Raw genomic sequence first — 14,849 nt, 5'->3', positions numbered from 1 at the left:
TGCATATTAACTCAAGGGAAGTTATGTTAAGGTTACACCATGTTTATCACTGTACATAACAGTCCATGTTTTCCCAAGTTGCTCAGGAAAATCCCAGTTGTGCGTGTGCTAATGTTAGTGAGCTCATGTGCTAATGTAAGTGAACTCTGGAATCTTCATACACCACTAAATGTATGGAGAAAAATTCTCAGAAACAATGTATATATTATACGGAAGACAGCCATGCTTATGGGTCACAGTAATAACAAAAGAGTTGCCAACATAACCTAACGGAACATTAAAAAAAAAAAAATTCACCTTAGTATCTACTGGAGGAATCAGGAAGTGCTGTAAGACCCTATGAATGGGTGTATTTTTTGCATCCATGCACATTTTCATCTGGTCTATATACTTGCATAATATTCATGATTATTAATAGGTTTTTGTTTTTGTTTTTAGGTGTCCAGTGAAAGGTGGGTGCATCTTAGTCAACGTGTTCAGGGGATTAAACATCAGGCAAATCTACAAAGAAAATCTTAAACAAAGATTAGTAATTACGGAATCACTACATAAGGAAAGCTAAGACTAATTACATGCAAACTTATGCAGAGTTCATTTGTCGGCAAATATTCACTTCAACTCACTTGAAAATTCTTCTTACAAAAGTTTTTTTTAGGAAAATATTGTAACTGGAACATTCAATCAGAATCTACTTTAAGAAGAAAACTAACTATACTCTGTTTATGAAAAAGCAGTCAGGCGAATAATGGAAGATAAGGAGACTTGTACATCTTGGTCTCCATCAATGAGACAAATGACACTCTTGCTCATCATATTGCCCACTTAACCCTCTACTGAATACTGTTGCCTTTAGGCAACAAATAACTTTTCACCTGTATAAAAAATGGATAAATATTGTAGACAAAGGTAGTTTTACGGCACACATTCAACTGTACAATCAATTAAACACATTCTTCTTCTTGCAGACTCTGCAGCCTCTGGAGGGCTTCTCTTTCTTGGATGATGCAAGAATATTTGCTAATGTATGCTTTTAAATGTTACCATCCAATCTGCTAACAGGATCATTTTTGGGGGCTCTTCTGATAGGTTTGGGGCTTACTTGGACCTGGGAGATAGGAGTTATCTGGGCTACTCCATAGGGGAGGAGTTGGAGTATCTGTCTGCATCATACTCTGAATAATGTTCTGTAGGAAGTCCAATGATAAACTTTTGGGATTATGTATTTTGTACAGGGAGTGAGAATTACAGACTGCACAAAGGAGATACAAAAACACTTTTTTTTTTTTTGTCCGCTTATGTTTTCCTCAAGAAAAGGGTAGTAAGACATATGCTGATTTGCAGTGTCAACCTCATGCATGAATTCATTGTGGTCACCTATGGATTTGGGTTTCATCACTCCCATTATGTATTTCAACCATTTGAGCAGAATGTACTGTGGATATCAAGTTTACAATTCGCTTCTCTCACCAAGCCAGTAAAATATTACCACATATCCTGAATGTCATTTCCCCTTTCTTCAGTTTGTCTGTGTCCTGTTTTCTTTTCTTTGGGATAGCGTGATTCTTTCTCATAGTACCAACTACCTCAAAACCCATCCTTTGTAATAATTTTGAAAGCTGAACACTATTGTAAAAGTTATCCATGTACACAATGTGACCAAATTCTAAAAACGGTTGTAAAAGATTCTTCACAGTTTTGATAAGGTTCCCATTTCGACAACAATAAATTTCAAAATTATATATATATATATATATATATATATTTATTCCCCGTAACACTGTCACACACCATTCTTACCATTATCCCGTACTTTGTAAGTTTTCCTGGATTATACAGCCAAAATCCCAGTCTTCCCCTCCAAGCAAACATTCCTTCATCCAGGGCAAGGTTCTGACCAGGTACATACATAGTTTTGAACAAAGAACAGAAATGATCGATAAGAGGTCTAACTTTATATAGTCTAACTCCAATAATCTTCTCCTCTTTTATCATTAAAATGTAAAAAATCTTAAAATGAGCTGAAAGTGATTTCTAGGTATAACTGAGATCTCTATAGGTCGACGCTCCGAGCAAAAAAAAAGAGCATAACTTCATTGCATATGGGAGTAGCAAACATGTTTGCTGTCTAATACATTTCTAACTTAGGCTTTTTTATGATACCGGTGATCATCCAGAGTCCTAAAAAGTTGCTCATCTCATCCAAAGTAACAGGCCTCCAATTATCATACCTGCAGTATTTAGTAAATGGTCTTGCTACTGTGCTCAAAAATTGTTCAGCGCATCGGTTAGTTTCCAATTTTGAGAAATGACAAATGCCAGTGTGAAAAACAACATGCAAGATCATCACTAGGTAATTTACTCATGCCTGCATTCTTCAAATAATTGGGCTTGTGTCCAGATTGATCGGTATCTGATCGGTCATCTGAATCAACACCAGATATATCCTTCAAAAATAAATTGTTAAATATTGCTGGACCTACCTCATCAGGTTCAGCACTCGTGACTTAATCAGATGAATCACTATCACTTTCCTCCACACAAGGCACTAAATCATTTTCCGGCTCACAATCAGCGTACACTTCTTTTAACACACACCGTATATCGCTTTCCTGCAAATAATCTGCAGTTTTGTACGATTTACAGCCCATTTTACAAGAGTGCAAAGACACTACCTGAGAACAAACACGCGGTTACTCAACAAGTGAAGATAGCATGTGATCGGTTGTCAACAGGAAGTTACTTTACTAAGGAATGTGGTTACCATATTTATTGATCAATACATTGATCCTTCATTTTGAATCTGTGAAAGTTAGACTCCGTTTGGGTGACATCTGTGGCAGCTACAATCAACTATTTGAACATATGCACTTAAAAGACAATTGACGTGTTTGGCATGGCCAGTGCGCTACTTTTAAAACAGCGATCAGCGTGATTGGTGCCGAGTGAGTTAATGGTTCGAGAATTAGATCCTGACACACCGTGTTCACCAGCTTCGATATGCAGCGGGAAGTTAACAAAAACCAATCAGGAGATAGTAGCTCCCAATAACATGGACAAAAACAAGATGCTTGCTATATTACCATGCTTTGATTAACACCACTTGTCTCGCTCGTGCTATGAATCATGTAGCTGAGCAGATATGTGTTGAATTTCCTTGAGTCAATAAGATGATCTCCTCCATTAAGATTTTTTTTGTAAAGGCTCCCGCACGAATCCAGTTATTCCACAATTAATTACCTGATCTTTTATTGCCACCAGAACACGCCTTACTTGCTGGGGGATTTGGCTTCAGGCCACTGTGTACTACAGTGAACACTTTGATGCAATCAGAAATGCTGTTCTCTTCCTAATTGAAGATGTCATGTGCACCACTTCAGCAAAAAAAAAAAAAAAAATCTACAGGATGTAACCAGTTCTCAAGAAATTGCCTACACCAGGTCCCGTTATTCCCTTTTAGTCCCCATTATTTCTGCACTAGAGTCTTCAGAGAAACCTACTTATAAATAATTGGATTTGCTAGAAGAAGTGAAAGAAAAAGTCAGCTTAGCTCCAGACCCCACTGGGGATAGAATTTGTGACAAGCTTAATAAAGTGCTACAGAAGAACCCTGGATTCTCAATGCTTCATGCTGTGGCTTTTGTTTTGTTTGGCAAAACTAACGATGAGTGTGAAATCTCCCCACATCTTGCGGTGCTACAATTTAAATATAGTCCTATAATCTCTGATGTTACATGCTCTTTGCGGAAAAGCTCGTGTTGACAGACATGTGGTGTAGTTTCACAACAGAAAATCTATAAAAAGTGCATGAAATTATGGGCAGTTGTGTTGGTAATATGATGCTTTAATTATTTAGAAACAAAAACTAAGGAATGTGGTGAACCATTGTGTGTGTATGAAATTTTGTATTAAGATGTTACTGGCTTATAACTTGCACACATTCATTTAAAGTTAAAAACTTCATTATTGTTCCGTATTGAATAGAGAAATAAGATGTACAATATAATAGGTTAGGATCCACCTTTCAATACTCCGTAATAAGATGGTAAGAAGTAGTTACAACCTGTTTAATGGGACCGGTTTCAACACATTTTAAGTGTCATCATCAGCCAATTTTCGAAGATCTTAAAACAACTAGCACATTGAATACAGGCAAAAAATTAACAATGTATCATAACGTAGCATTTACTGAATTGCTACGTTATGATACATTGTTAATTTTTTGCCTGTATTCAATGTGCTAGTTGTTTTAAGATCTTCGAAAATTGGCTGATGATGACACTTAAAATGTGTTGAAACCGGTCCCATTAAACAGGTTGTAACTACTTCTTACCATCTTATTACGGAGTATTGAAAGGTGGATCCTAACCTATTATATTGTACATCTTATTGCACACATTCAGCGTTAGCAAAATAAAAAAAGGTATAATATTTGATAGCCAGCCATGCGGTGTAGGGGTAACGTGCCTTCCTCTTACCCGAAGGTCCCAGGTTTGATTCCCAGCCAGGTCAGGGATTTTGATATTAATTGATATTGATTGATCTTAACCTGAATCTGAGGGCTGGTTCAGAGTCCACTCAGTCTACATGATTACATTTGAGGAGCTATCTGACGGCGAGATAGCGGCCCTGGTCTAGAAAGCCAAGAATAACGGCTGAGAGGATTAGTCGTGCTGACCACACATCACCACGTAATCTGCAAGCCTTCAGACTGAACAGTGGTCGCTTGGTAGGCCATGGCCATTCGGAGTTGTTACGCCATAGGGTTTGGGTTTGGTATTTTATTTGATATATGCTCATTAAACTACGTAAAATTGAAGCCACTTAAAATATACTTTTAGAACCTATTTTCAAAATATATTTGTAAGCTTATTTACGCACCTAAAATAAAAATGTTAGCACCTATGTCTAACAATAACGTTCTTGCTATGACATAAATGAGGCTATCAATCCAACACATCACTACAGGAAATAACACGGGGAAAAGAAGAAAAAGTATGCAATAAAGTACCTGGGAGAAATTCTCACTCCCAAGGGAAATGAAAAGGAGGCATTAAAGAGACGGTGAAGGAGACAGGAATGGTCTTCAGACTATGTCATGACACACACAAGTCCATTTCCATTCAAGCCAAATTATTATTATTATTATTATTATTATTATTATTATTATTATTATTATTATTATTATTATCTCTTCCTTTCAAAAGAGTATCTCCATAGAGCAGAAAATCCAGGCTCTTAATGCAAACTATGCTGAAGTGTACCTTGAAAGATTATTTTAGGATTCTTAAATTACCTGTGAACACTTAGGTAAATTGTACTACTAAGATGAAACTAATAAAATCATAATGAAAAGTAAAAGTTCAGAAAAAGAAGAGTTTGCTATTCTGGTTCCAAGATTTCTTTTTACATTTCACCCGCTCCCTTCTAAATGAAGATAGATTTTCCATTTTATTTTTGCACTAGTTTTCTGGTATTTCAATCCAAATGTCATTTCTTTGCAATCATTTAAGAAAAGGCTAGGAAAACAACAGATAGGGAATCTGCCAGCTGGGCGAGTGCCCTAAATGCAGATCAGTAGTGACTGATTGATTGTTTAACTGATTGTCATTCCTTTCAATCCTATCCAAATGGTCCCTATTTCTTGGATTCCAGATAATTCATAAAACTGAAGAATTCTGGAACTGAAGTGATAAGAATACAATAAATGTTGTAGAAAGTACAATATCCTGCATGGACCCTGTCCACGCGAGTTGCAATATGTGCCCACAAATTTCTTTTATCGCTGAAATACCGATACTCTGTGGATCGCCATTTTGTTGCAGGCTAATGTTGCAGTGCAGCTTAAATGGAAGGAACTTAGCATGCTGATGTCTATGCATCTTAAATATAATATAGTAGAAAGCTCGAAATAATTCCCTGTAACATTCACTTTCTCAGATAGATAATATTTTAGTAACATTGTCTTAAGAAACTCAGTGTTGATAAAATTGCATTGGTCAAGCTCAATAAGATAGTAATATATTAATTCTGGGTGACTTAAAAATAACAGAAATAAAAGGAACTGCGTATGAATTGTCAAAGGGAAGTAGAGAAGCCAATCTGTTATTTAGATTTTTAAAACTGTTAAATATGGAATCAATGAATGATGTCAGGAATGTTAATGACACTACACTTGATTTGGTGTTAAAAGTAATACTATTAATTTAGTGATAGTTGATGATGTTGACCCTTTAGTACCAAAGGATAATCTTCATCCTCCACTATGTGTTAGTTATAACGTGTTGAAGTTGTTTAAAGTAAATGAGGCAAGAAATTATAATTATAATTTCAAAAAGTTATTTTTTGAAACTGTATATTCTTTTGAGAAATTGCAAATGGGGGAAATGAAGGGTCAAAACGTTGATGAAGCTGTTCGTGTCTTCTATAACAAAATATACTCAGTATTTGATGAATGTATTCCTAAAGTAAAAACTTATAAACACAAGTATCCTGTATGGTTTACATTATCATTATGAACCTTAAATTAAAGGATAAGCTCAGGAAGATAAAACATCTGTTGGAATACAACTCAATTCAGTTTAAAGCGCTTAGGTCAAAAATCAAACATGATATAACAATCGTGTTTAATGAATATATTAATTATATTGACAATGAAATAAATAGTAATGCGAGCAATTTTTTGAATTTCGTTAAAAATAAAAGAAAGCAGAATGTATACAATGTGCAAATGAAATATAATGGGAAAAAGTATATTAAAAATCAACATATAGCAAATGCAATGAACGTAGGTTTTCGTGGCTCATAGTATTAGCGTAAATTAAAAAATGAATACTGGATTAAAGCCACTATATTTATTTAATGAAGCTGAGATTTCAGCCAAATTGTACTGGCCTTCATCAGGGCATGTTAAGTTCTGCTTCCGACAGTGAGCAAAGAAATTCAAAGAAACGTGGAAGTCATGACCGTACTATCCATGGCCTACCCCACTAATTGGACTCAAGGATCGTCATGCTGTGATTTACCACCCTCTGTAGATGGTTTCGTGGATGCGTCCCGCTGTTATTTATGTTAATATAGCAAATGCCTTTGCTGATTATTTTCAGTCAGTATACACAAAAGATGAAGTTTGTTACTCAGTGGATAAAAATAGACTTATAGAATAAAATATACAAAAATAATTTACAGATCAAGTGTATAAAGGCTGAAGAAATAAATAGAGCTATAAGGAATCTTAAACCTAAAAGGTCTGCGGGACCCAATGGTATACCTCCTTATTTATTTAAGGCTTATAGGGAAATATTAATTGAACCTCTCCAGATATTATTCAATCTTATCTTAACTAGTTCTACCTTTCCCAAACAATGGAAATATGCCAAAGTTATGCCAATTTATAAATCTGGGAAGAAACAGTTAATAGATAACTACACCAGTTACAGTTCTATTGTCTCCAGCTAAAATATTTGAAAGTATACTAGATGTTCACATTTTTTAATCATGTCAAATTAATTATCCCATGCAATCAGCATGGTTTTATGCCAAAGAAATCCACAGTAACCAATTTATGTAACTTTGTACAGTATGTATCTAATGAGATTGATAATCACTCCCAAGTAGATGTTATTATCCCGATTTTCAAAAGGCCTTTGAGATCACGATTGTTTAGTCAGTAAATTAATGGATTGTAATTTAGATCAGTCTCTTATGTCTCTTCTGATTTCATATTTGAAGCAGAGAAGTCAGTTTGTAAGTTACTTGTTTGCAAGTTGCTTTACGTTGCATTGACACAGATAGGTCTTATGGCGACGATTGGACAGGGAAGGGCTTGGAGTGGGAAGGAAGCGGCCATGGCCTTAATTAAGGTACAGCCCCAGCATTTGCTTGGTGTGAAAATGGGAAACCACGGAAAACCACCTTCAGGGCTGCCGACAGTGGGGTTCGAACCCACTATCTCTTGAATACTGGATACTGGCTGCACTTAACCGACTGTAGCTACCGAGCTCGGTAGTTTGTAACTTACAGAACAAGTTTTCTTATAATTACACTGCAAAATCTGGAGTTCCATAAGGCTCTAATTTGGGTCCTTTGACGTTTCTCCTGTTTGTAAACAATATTCCTAGCAAAATTCGGTTCTCAAACATATTACTATTTGCTGACGATATTAAATTATATAAATCAGTATCAAGTGTGCATGATTGTTTAGAACTGCAAGTTGACTTACATATCTTGTGTGAATGGAGCAAATTTAATAAATTACCCTTCAATATTAATAAATGCAGGAAGATAACTTTTTCAATGAAAAAAGATAAGATAAATTTTACGTACTCAATTAACCTTTTCGCTGCTAATATTGTGAGCGACTATTCGAACCCTCAGTGATGATATATTTTAAAAAAATATAATGCCTCAAACTACATGAAAAATATGAAAATTATGCAAGATATTTCACATGAACTGGCAAATAATTCCAGAACAGCTTTCAGTTTTATTTTTTCCACAAAAATTAACAACAGAAAAAATCAGGGTTTTCCACATGAGCCAAAAATACACTTTCCTACAAAAAATTCCTATATTCCTCTTTCACAAGTGCTAAATTCTCACCAAATTGCACAACACTCTTTCAATAATTACAAATGTGAGACATTTTAGCTATTTTTCAAATCAAGGTTGTCCATAAGTCAAAGTACCCACTGGTCATCGCCTTGAATAGATCGGTTATGACCAATTATTTCCTAATAAAAAGCAACCAAAGAACATTTCATTATTACAGTAATGTAACAAAAATTAAATTTAAGTCAGGGTTTGCCAAAATAAGAAATGTAGTGAAAACACCAAGTTCTAAAATATCAACTCACCTAATTTACACCAAATTCTTTCATAATTTACAGCCGACACTCCAATGTGCCCGTCTTCAAAACTTCACTAATGTGTGGTATATTTAGAAACAGGGGTGAACACAGAGAGCCACGTCACATATGATGCACATGTACCGGGTTTCTCGCCTTCTTTTCGCCAGTTGTTGTGTTGGAGCAGACATGACAGCATCTTGTAGGAAATTTCTTCTTTGGAGTAGGTTGTACAGGGGATAGGAAATGTCTCTCTGTCAGTCTGAGTGGTTGGTCACCAGATGTAGGACGTCGACTTTTACAGATTTGTCTAGATAGATGGTAGTTCTGGATGAGTTCCCTTATAAGCTGTAGCTGGAAATCTGCTAGAGATTCGTTCTGTCCAGTTTTGACATTGAAAAGGGCATGAGAATTTAGAACAGTGATGTCCAGCTGGTGGAAAAAGAACTTTCGGTACCATTTTATTGACTTTCGCACACACTCTATAGAAATGATCATCACGTCTGACTGGTCAACAGGACCCATGTACTTATTATAGTCAATAACGCAATTGGGTTTCTCTACAGGAAGTCCTGTCTGTCTGTCCGTCTTCCCTGTAGGTATCATGTTGTCCGTATGTCGCGTGGTCAGCATACAAACTTCCCTACGATCGAACCACCTGATGGCAATCATGTTATTTGTCGCTTTTAATTCAGTTTGTCCTTTCTTCAATTTTGTAGTAAATTTCAGCATACCCCTCCTGTTTTTCCTGGCAGTACCACACGTTTTGGTTTTGTTTTTGTGTAGGTGATTGTACAGTTGTGGAGTCGAATACCAGTTATCTACCCACAATGTATGTCCTTTCTGCAAATACCTTTCAATTAGCGTCAAGACAACTGCACCTGATACCCCAAATTCACGTTCAGGAATTATTTCTGTAGTTGACCCTGTGTAAACAATAAAATCCAGCACATATCCAGTCTCACAATCACAGATAACAAATGTCTTTATTCCAAATCTGTCTCTCTTAGATGGGATAAACTCTATGAATGAAAGCCTGCCTTTGAAAAGCGTCAAACTTTCAAAACGGGGTGAACGTTTCTCCGAACTTGTTTCTGAGATGGTCAACTACATGCTATATTTTATACTGCCAGTCACCTTCAGGCTGACTGTTGTTGTCATTGAAATGTAACAACCGCAATAATAAGAGATACCTGTCTCTAGACATCACATCCGAGAACTGCGGGGTCATTATTAGAGGATCAATTGACCAGTATTCAAGAATTGTAAGTTTCTTCATTCTTGCCACAAGCATTGTCACGGCGAAAAAAGACGTACAGTTCTTCAGGTGTGGTTTCCCTCCATTTCTGTAGCCTTGAACTTGGAGACGGTGGCATTGTTTGAGTAACAAATACAAAGTACTTGTTTGTTTCAACTGCTATATGATCCATAATTTCTCATGAAAAGAAGCACTGAAATACGTCTAAAGCCGCTGGTACATCATGAATCACACAAAATGATATACCCGATGAACTATCATGAAAACTGTGTATTACATGACTAAACATATTACTCAAGCGCCATTGAAATAAATCAGGTTCGGAACAAATTCTTTTCCTGGTTTGTGCAGCTGGTACTTGAGGCTCAGCACTATCACTGTCTTCACTGTCACTAGGACTGTAATCGCTACCCAAATCACTGATATCTGAATACCCATCTTCCGATTCAAGGGTATTCACAGCTTCTATAAGTTCGAACTCGGAAAGAACGCGCCGTCCGCTACTTGAAGCCATTTTTACGAACCCTGGATACAGGTGCTTTGCGGGACTGCCAACCTAGGATGCACTCTGAGCTGAGTGCATTATTTCAGATATCTGACCGCAGATAGCGCTAAAATGCAGTCTCTGTTTTGACTGATGGCCCATTATGCTGCTAAAAGATGTAGCCTGTTGCCTCTCAAGTTTGAGAAACAAAGTAAACTCCAAAGGTATATATTTCCTTTTCAGAAATTTAGCTAAAGTTACCGACGAGATATCTCAGGCGCAGCAAGGATGTGACACATTACCGTAGCAGTGTAGGGGTTAATGATGCCCAATTGGAATAAGTAAATGAAATTAATGACTTAGGAGTAATATTAACTAGTGATTTAAGTTTCACTACTCATATTGAAAATGTTGTGAATAAGGCATACAGGAGTCTTATTTATTTATTTATTTTATTTATTTATTTTATGCAAATATACAGGTGGTAGCCCAATTACAGTATTTGCTCATAACTTCTAATCTTATAAAATATAATTAGAAAAATACAAGAAATAAGATAATCACAAAATAGAGTATGAAATAAAGAGTTTGTATTTTTCATTAGTTCGATCAAATTTGGAACATGCCTCTATTATTTGGAATCCATCAACAAAATTACACACAGATTTGATAGAAAGGATCCAGAAAAAGTTCTTGAAATATATATACTTCAGGCAAAGCAGAGAACATCCTAAATATTTATTATATGATTTAAATGTTTGATTTTGAAAGGCTTGATATAAGAAGAAAATGTCAGTCGATGATGTTTCTCTATAAGCTGGTTAACAATGAAATACACAGCATTGATCTAACTTGTCAACTCCTACTGTATGCACCTAGAAAACTGGCAGGTAAATTGAGGGATTTGTTTTTCTTGCCAAGAGTTAACACAAACATGTAAATTCACCCTTATACAGAATTATGTCACTGTATAATAAATTACATCCTCTGAACATAGATTTATTACAAAATACGAAATCTGACTTTTTGAAATATTGTAGGCATTCATTACACATAATTAAGTAGATGAATGATGCAATGTTGCCTGTTTTTGTTTTGTTTCTAGTCTTTTCATTGTATTCTTTATCACTACTGTTATATTGTAGTTAGGTAACTCTTTATTTCATACTCTATTTTGTGATCATCTTATTTCTTGTATTTTCTAATTATATTTTATAAGATTAGAAGTTAAGAACAAATACTGTAATTGGGCTACCACCTGTATATTTGCATAAAATAAATAAATAAATAAATAAATAACTGAAAAATCTGTTACAACACTGCCAAATTTCTAAAATGCTTTCTGGTGAAGAAACAAATATAGAAGAGGAATTTGCCAAAAACCTACTATGGTGCTTTTAACATACAATGTCAGAAGAACATTTTTAATGTACCAAGTTTTTTTTTGCTACTGGCTTTAAGTCGCACTGACACAGATAGGTCTTATGGTGACGATTGGATAGGAAAGGCCTAGGAGTTGGAAGGAGCGGCCATGGCCTTAAGGTAGAGTCCCAGCATTTGCCTGGTGTGAAAATGGGAAACTACGGAAAACCATCTTCCGGGCTGCCGACAGTGGGATTCAAACCCACTATCTCCCGGATGCAAGCTCACAGCCAACTTGCCTGGTGCAAGCATTCTTCACTGACTGACACAGGTCCTTTACAGAAGAAAATCTCAGATCATCTTTCTTATATACCGTAACACCCTTCAGTAAGGCAAGAGTTTTGTTAAACAAATAATCTATCAGATTTTCTTGTATTTGTTTTTGCTTAGTTTAGTGCTTATTTTTTCCATTTTTCAGGCATATTTGCTTGTTTATTTTACTGTTTGAATGTGCTTATAAATCCATGCCTTAATAATAATTAAAGTTTCTAAGTCTTTTGCACCAGCAAATAACGATCAAATATGCGAAAAGATGATCCTCTTACCTTGGGCTCACAGGATTAACATATAACTATGACATGTACGTATATCAAAGAGAGGAAGGAAGAAAGATATACCACTACAGAAAAACCACCACCACCACCACCAAACAGTTAAACACTGAGAAAATACCTAAATTGTTACTCAGTGGACTCAATGGAAACACTAACAAATCTTTGCTGAAGATACTTACTTCAGATCTACAGGCTTAATACATTCAGGAACTTTATTACGAGAGTTGTTGACTATTGTGGAGACAGGATGCCAGGCCAACATCTTGACAGGAGTTAACAGCGACAATGCTTTGTTAGCTGGCACACTTTCAGCATCCAACCAGTTCTAAGTTGAAAGATATCATGAAAGAAAAGTTACATTAACATTTTTCACACATTAGGGATCTTGCTATTCTAATATGTTCTTCATCGTGAGAAGCAACAGAAATGAGTATGTTAGAAATGAGCACGTTCATTTTACTTTAAGAGTTTCAGAGACAAGAGAGACAAAAAGCCTTCATAATAATTAGAAATACAGATGGACTTACAGCCACTTGTTCATCAGTTTCCAGAATGACTGGCATGCGATGATGTAGCCAGGACAAAGTCTCATTAGAGTCTGTGGTGAGGATGGTGCAGCTGAACAGGTCTTCACCCTAAGTGAAAAGGTACAGAAATTTTTAATTAAGCAGTTAATTAAGAATTGGTTCCTTTCATATATTTAGGGCCTAAAGGTTTGCAAATACTATTCATGAGCTTCTAAAAAAAAAAAAAAAAAGGGTTCAATAAATAAGGTAACAGGATCTCTTATTGCAATAATACAGTAAAATCCTCCATACAAATATAGAAAAGAGTATGGGCTAGGAAAATATTTTTCTTACCACGCAGTCCACATACCATATAAGTGTGAATACTCCGTGCATATTTCTTCCAGAATTTAGTGAAGAAAAACTGGTGTGCGAGCATTATTCGAAATGAGGCTAGCAGTGCTCTAACTCAAACAATGGATCCTGTTATACTATAGCGCTGTCCAGCCTTGGCCTTTGTGGCATAAGTAGCACAATAGAAATGAAGTGTGAACCACTTGTGGAGTATGGCAACAAGTTCTTGTTATCATTTATTCATTGCTAGAGAAAAATTTAGTCTTATTAAAGACCCAGAGAACATTTGAAAGTGAGCAGCCGGAAAAAAGTAAAGATCCCAGAGAAAGTTGTATTCATGAATAGCAAAAATCAAAATTTGACTTCAAGAAATAAATAGTAATTGCCAGTCATTTTGCAACCAAAAAACGAAGATCTGGCCCTCGAAAAAAAAGGCTATGTGATTATGTACAGTAGATGATAAGAGACAACACGGACAAGCAATTGTACTCGGAATCATGTAAGGTTAGTTACTCAATAGCAAATATCGTCGACCTATTCTCTTTTCTTCAATGGCTCATCATTGATGCCAACATCACTAATCATTATCATAACAAACTAACCTCGATGCAAGCAGCAATATTGGAGGTTCCCTTACCGCAGTAAATTGTTCATAAAACATAAGATGTAGCAGTGTCTTGCATGTTGCCATATGAAATAAATCACAATATTCATAAACAAGTTAGTTTTCCAGCTCAATGAGGAATTAAGGAAATTTATACATTTCTGCTTTTTTTTCTTTTTTTGATATATGCATTACTATAACCATATTCTTAAAATGAGAGATACTGTATGTCTTGAACAATGTAATTGTATAAATAAATATTTGTAGTGTTATTTACAAATGTTCCAGCATGTGCATAGCATATATGACTTTCCTTTATTTTGCTAATGTTGTTTTCTTTATTTCTTCATTCAACTGTAAGAGAAGGAGATTTTTTTAAAGCATGTTTTCTGCTTACAGGCTCATATCTTGAATGTTGTTTTTGTACCGGGAGGTAAACCTCAACTCCGCACATTCAAAAGAAGCGCCTTAATGAACTCTTATCTATCCAACAAAACGTGAAACTGCTTCTGCATGAAGTTGGGACATTAATCAGAAGATGTCACTACTGAATAATTGAGAAGTTTGTCATGTCTAAGTTTCCTAAACTGATTGAGGTTATTTTGTTTTGTTTTGATGTACATCAAGAAGTTTGGACATTTCTCCGAGATGTCATTACAAAACTGAGGTCATGCACTCTGGTGCAAGGTAAAAGAACTTGTTATTGAAAGAAACTTTGTGTTTATGGGTTTTTTCAAGTAAATTAACTTTAAATTTTTTTTTTATATATTACAAAGTTTGCAACACTTCTTTCTCATTCACGTTTTGAATCTGGCCAATAGGAA

The 14,849-nt window shown here is 35.5% G+C and overlaps 1 protein-coding gene across 1 annotated transcript in view; it reads right to left on the bottom strand.

Annotated features, from left to right (window-relative positions):
* Positions 1 to 14,849, bottom strand: part of LOC136876998 (abasic site processing protein HMCES) — a 125,282-nt gene that overhangs the window by 16,891 nt on the left and 93,542 nt on the right. The window contains exons 5-6 of the mRNA XM_067150780.2: positions 13,089 to 13,196; positions 12,741 to 12,886 (exon numbers count right to left, since the gene is read on the bottom strand). Of these exons, the coding sequence (XP_067006881.2) occupies positions 12,741 to 12,886; positions 13,089 to 13,196 (254 nt within the window). The remainder of the gene's footprint in view (positions 1 to 12,740; positions 12,887 to 13,088; positions 13,197 to 14,849) is intronic.

The sequence above is a fragment of the Anabrus simplex genome, chromosome 7 (assembly GCF_040414725.1).
Source record: "Anabrus simplex isolate iqAnaSimp1 chromosome 7, ASM4041472v1, whole genome shotgun sequence".
In the NCBI taxonomy this organism is placed as follows: domain Eukaryota; kingdom Metazoa; phylum Arthropoda; class Insecta; order Orthoptera; family Tettigoniidae; genus Anabrus; species Anabrus simplex.
This window is presented reverse-complemented; position numbering and strand designations above follow the sequence as displayed.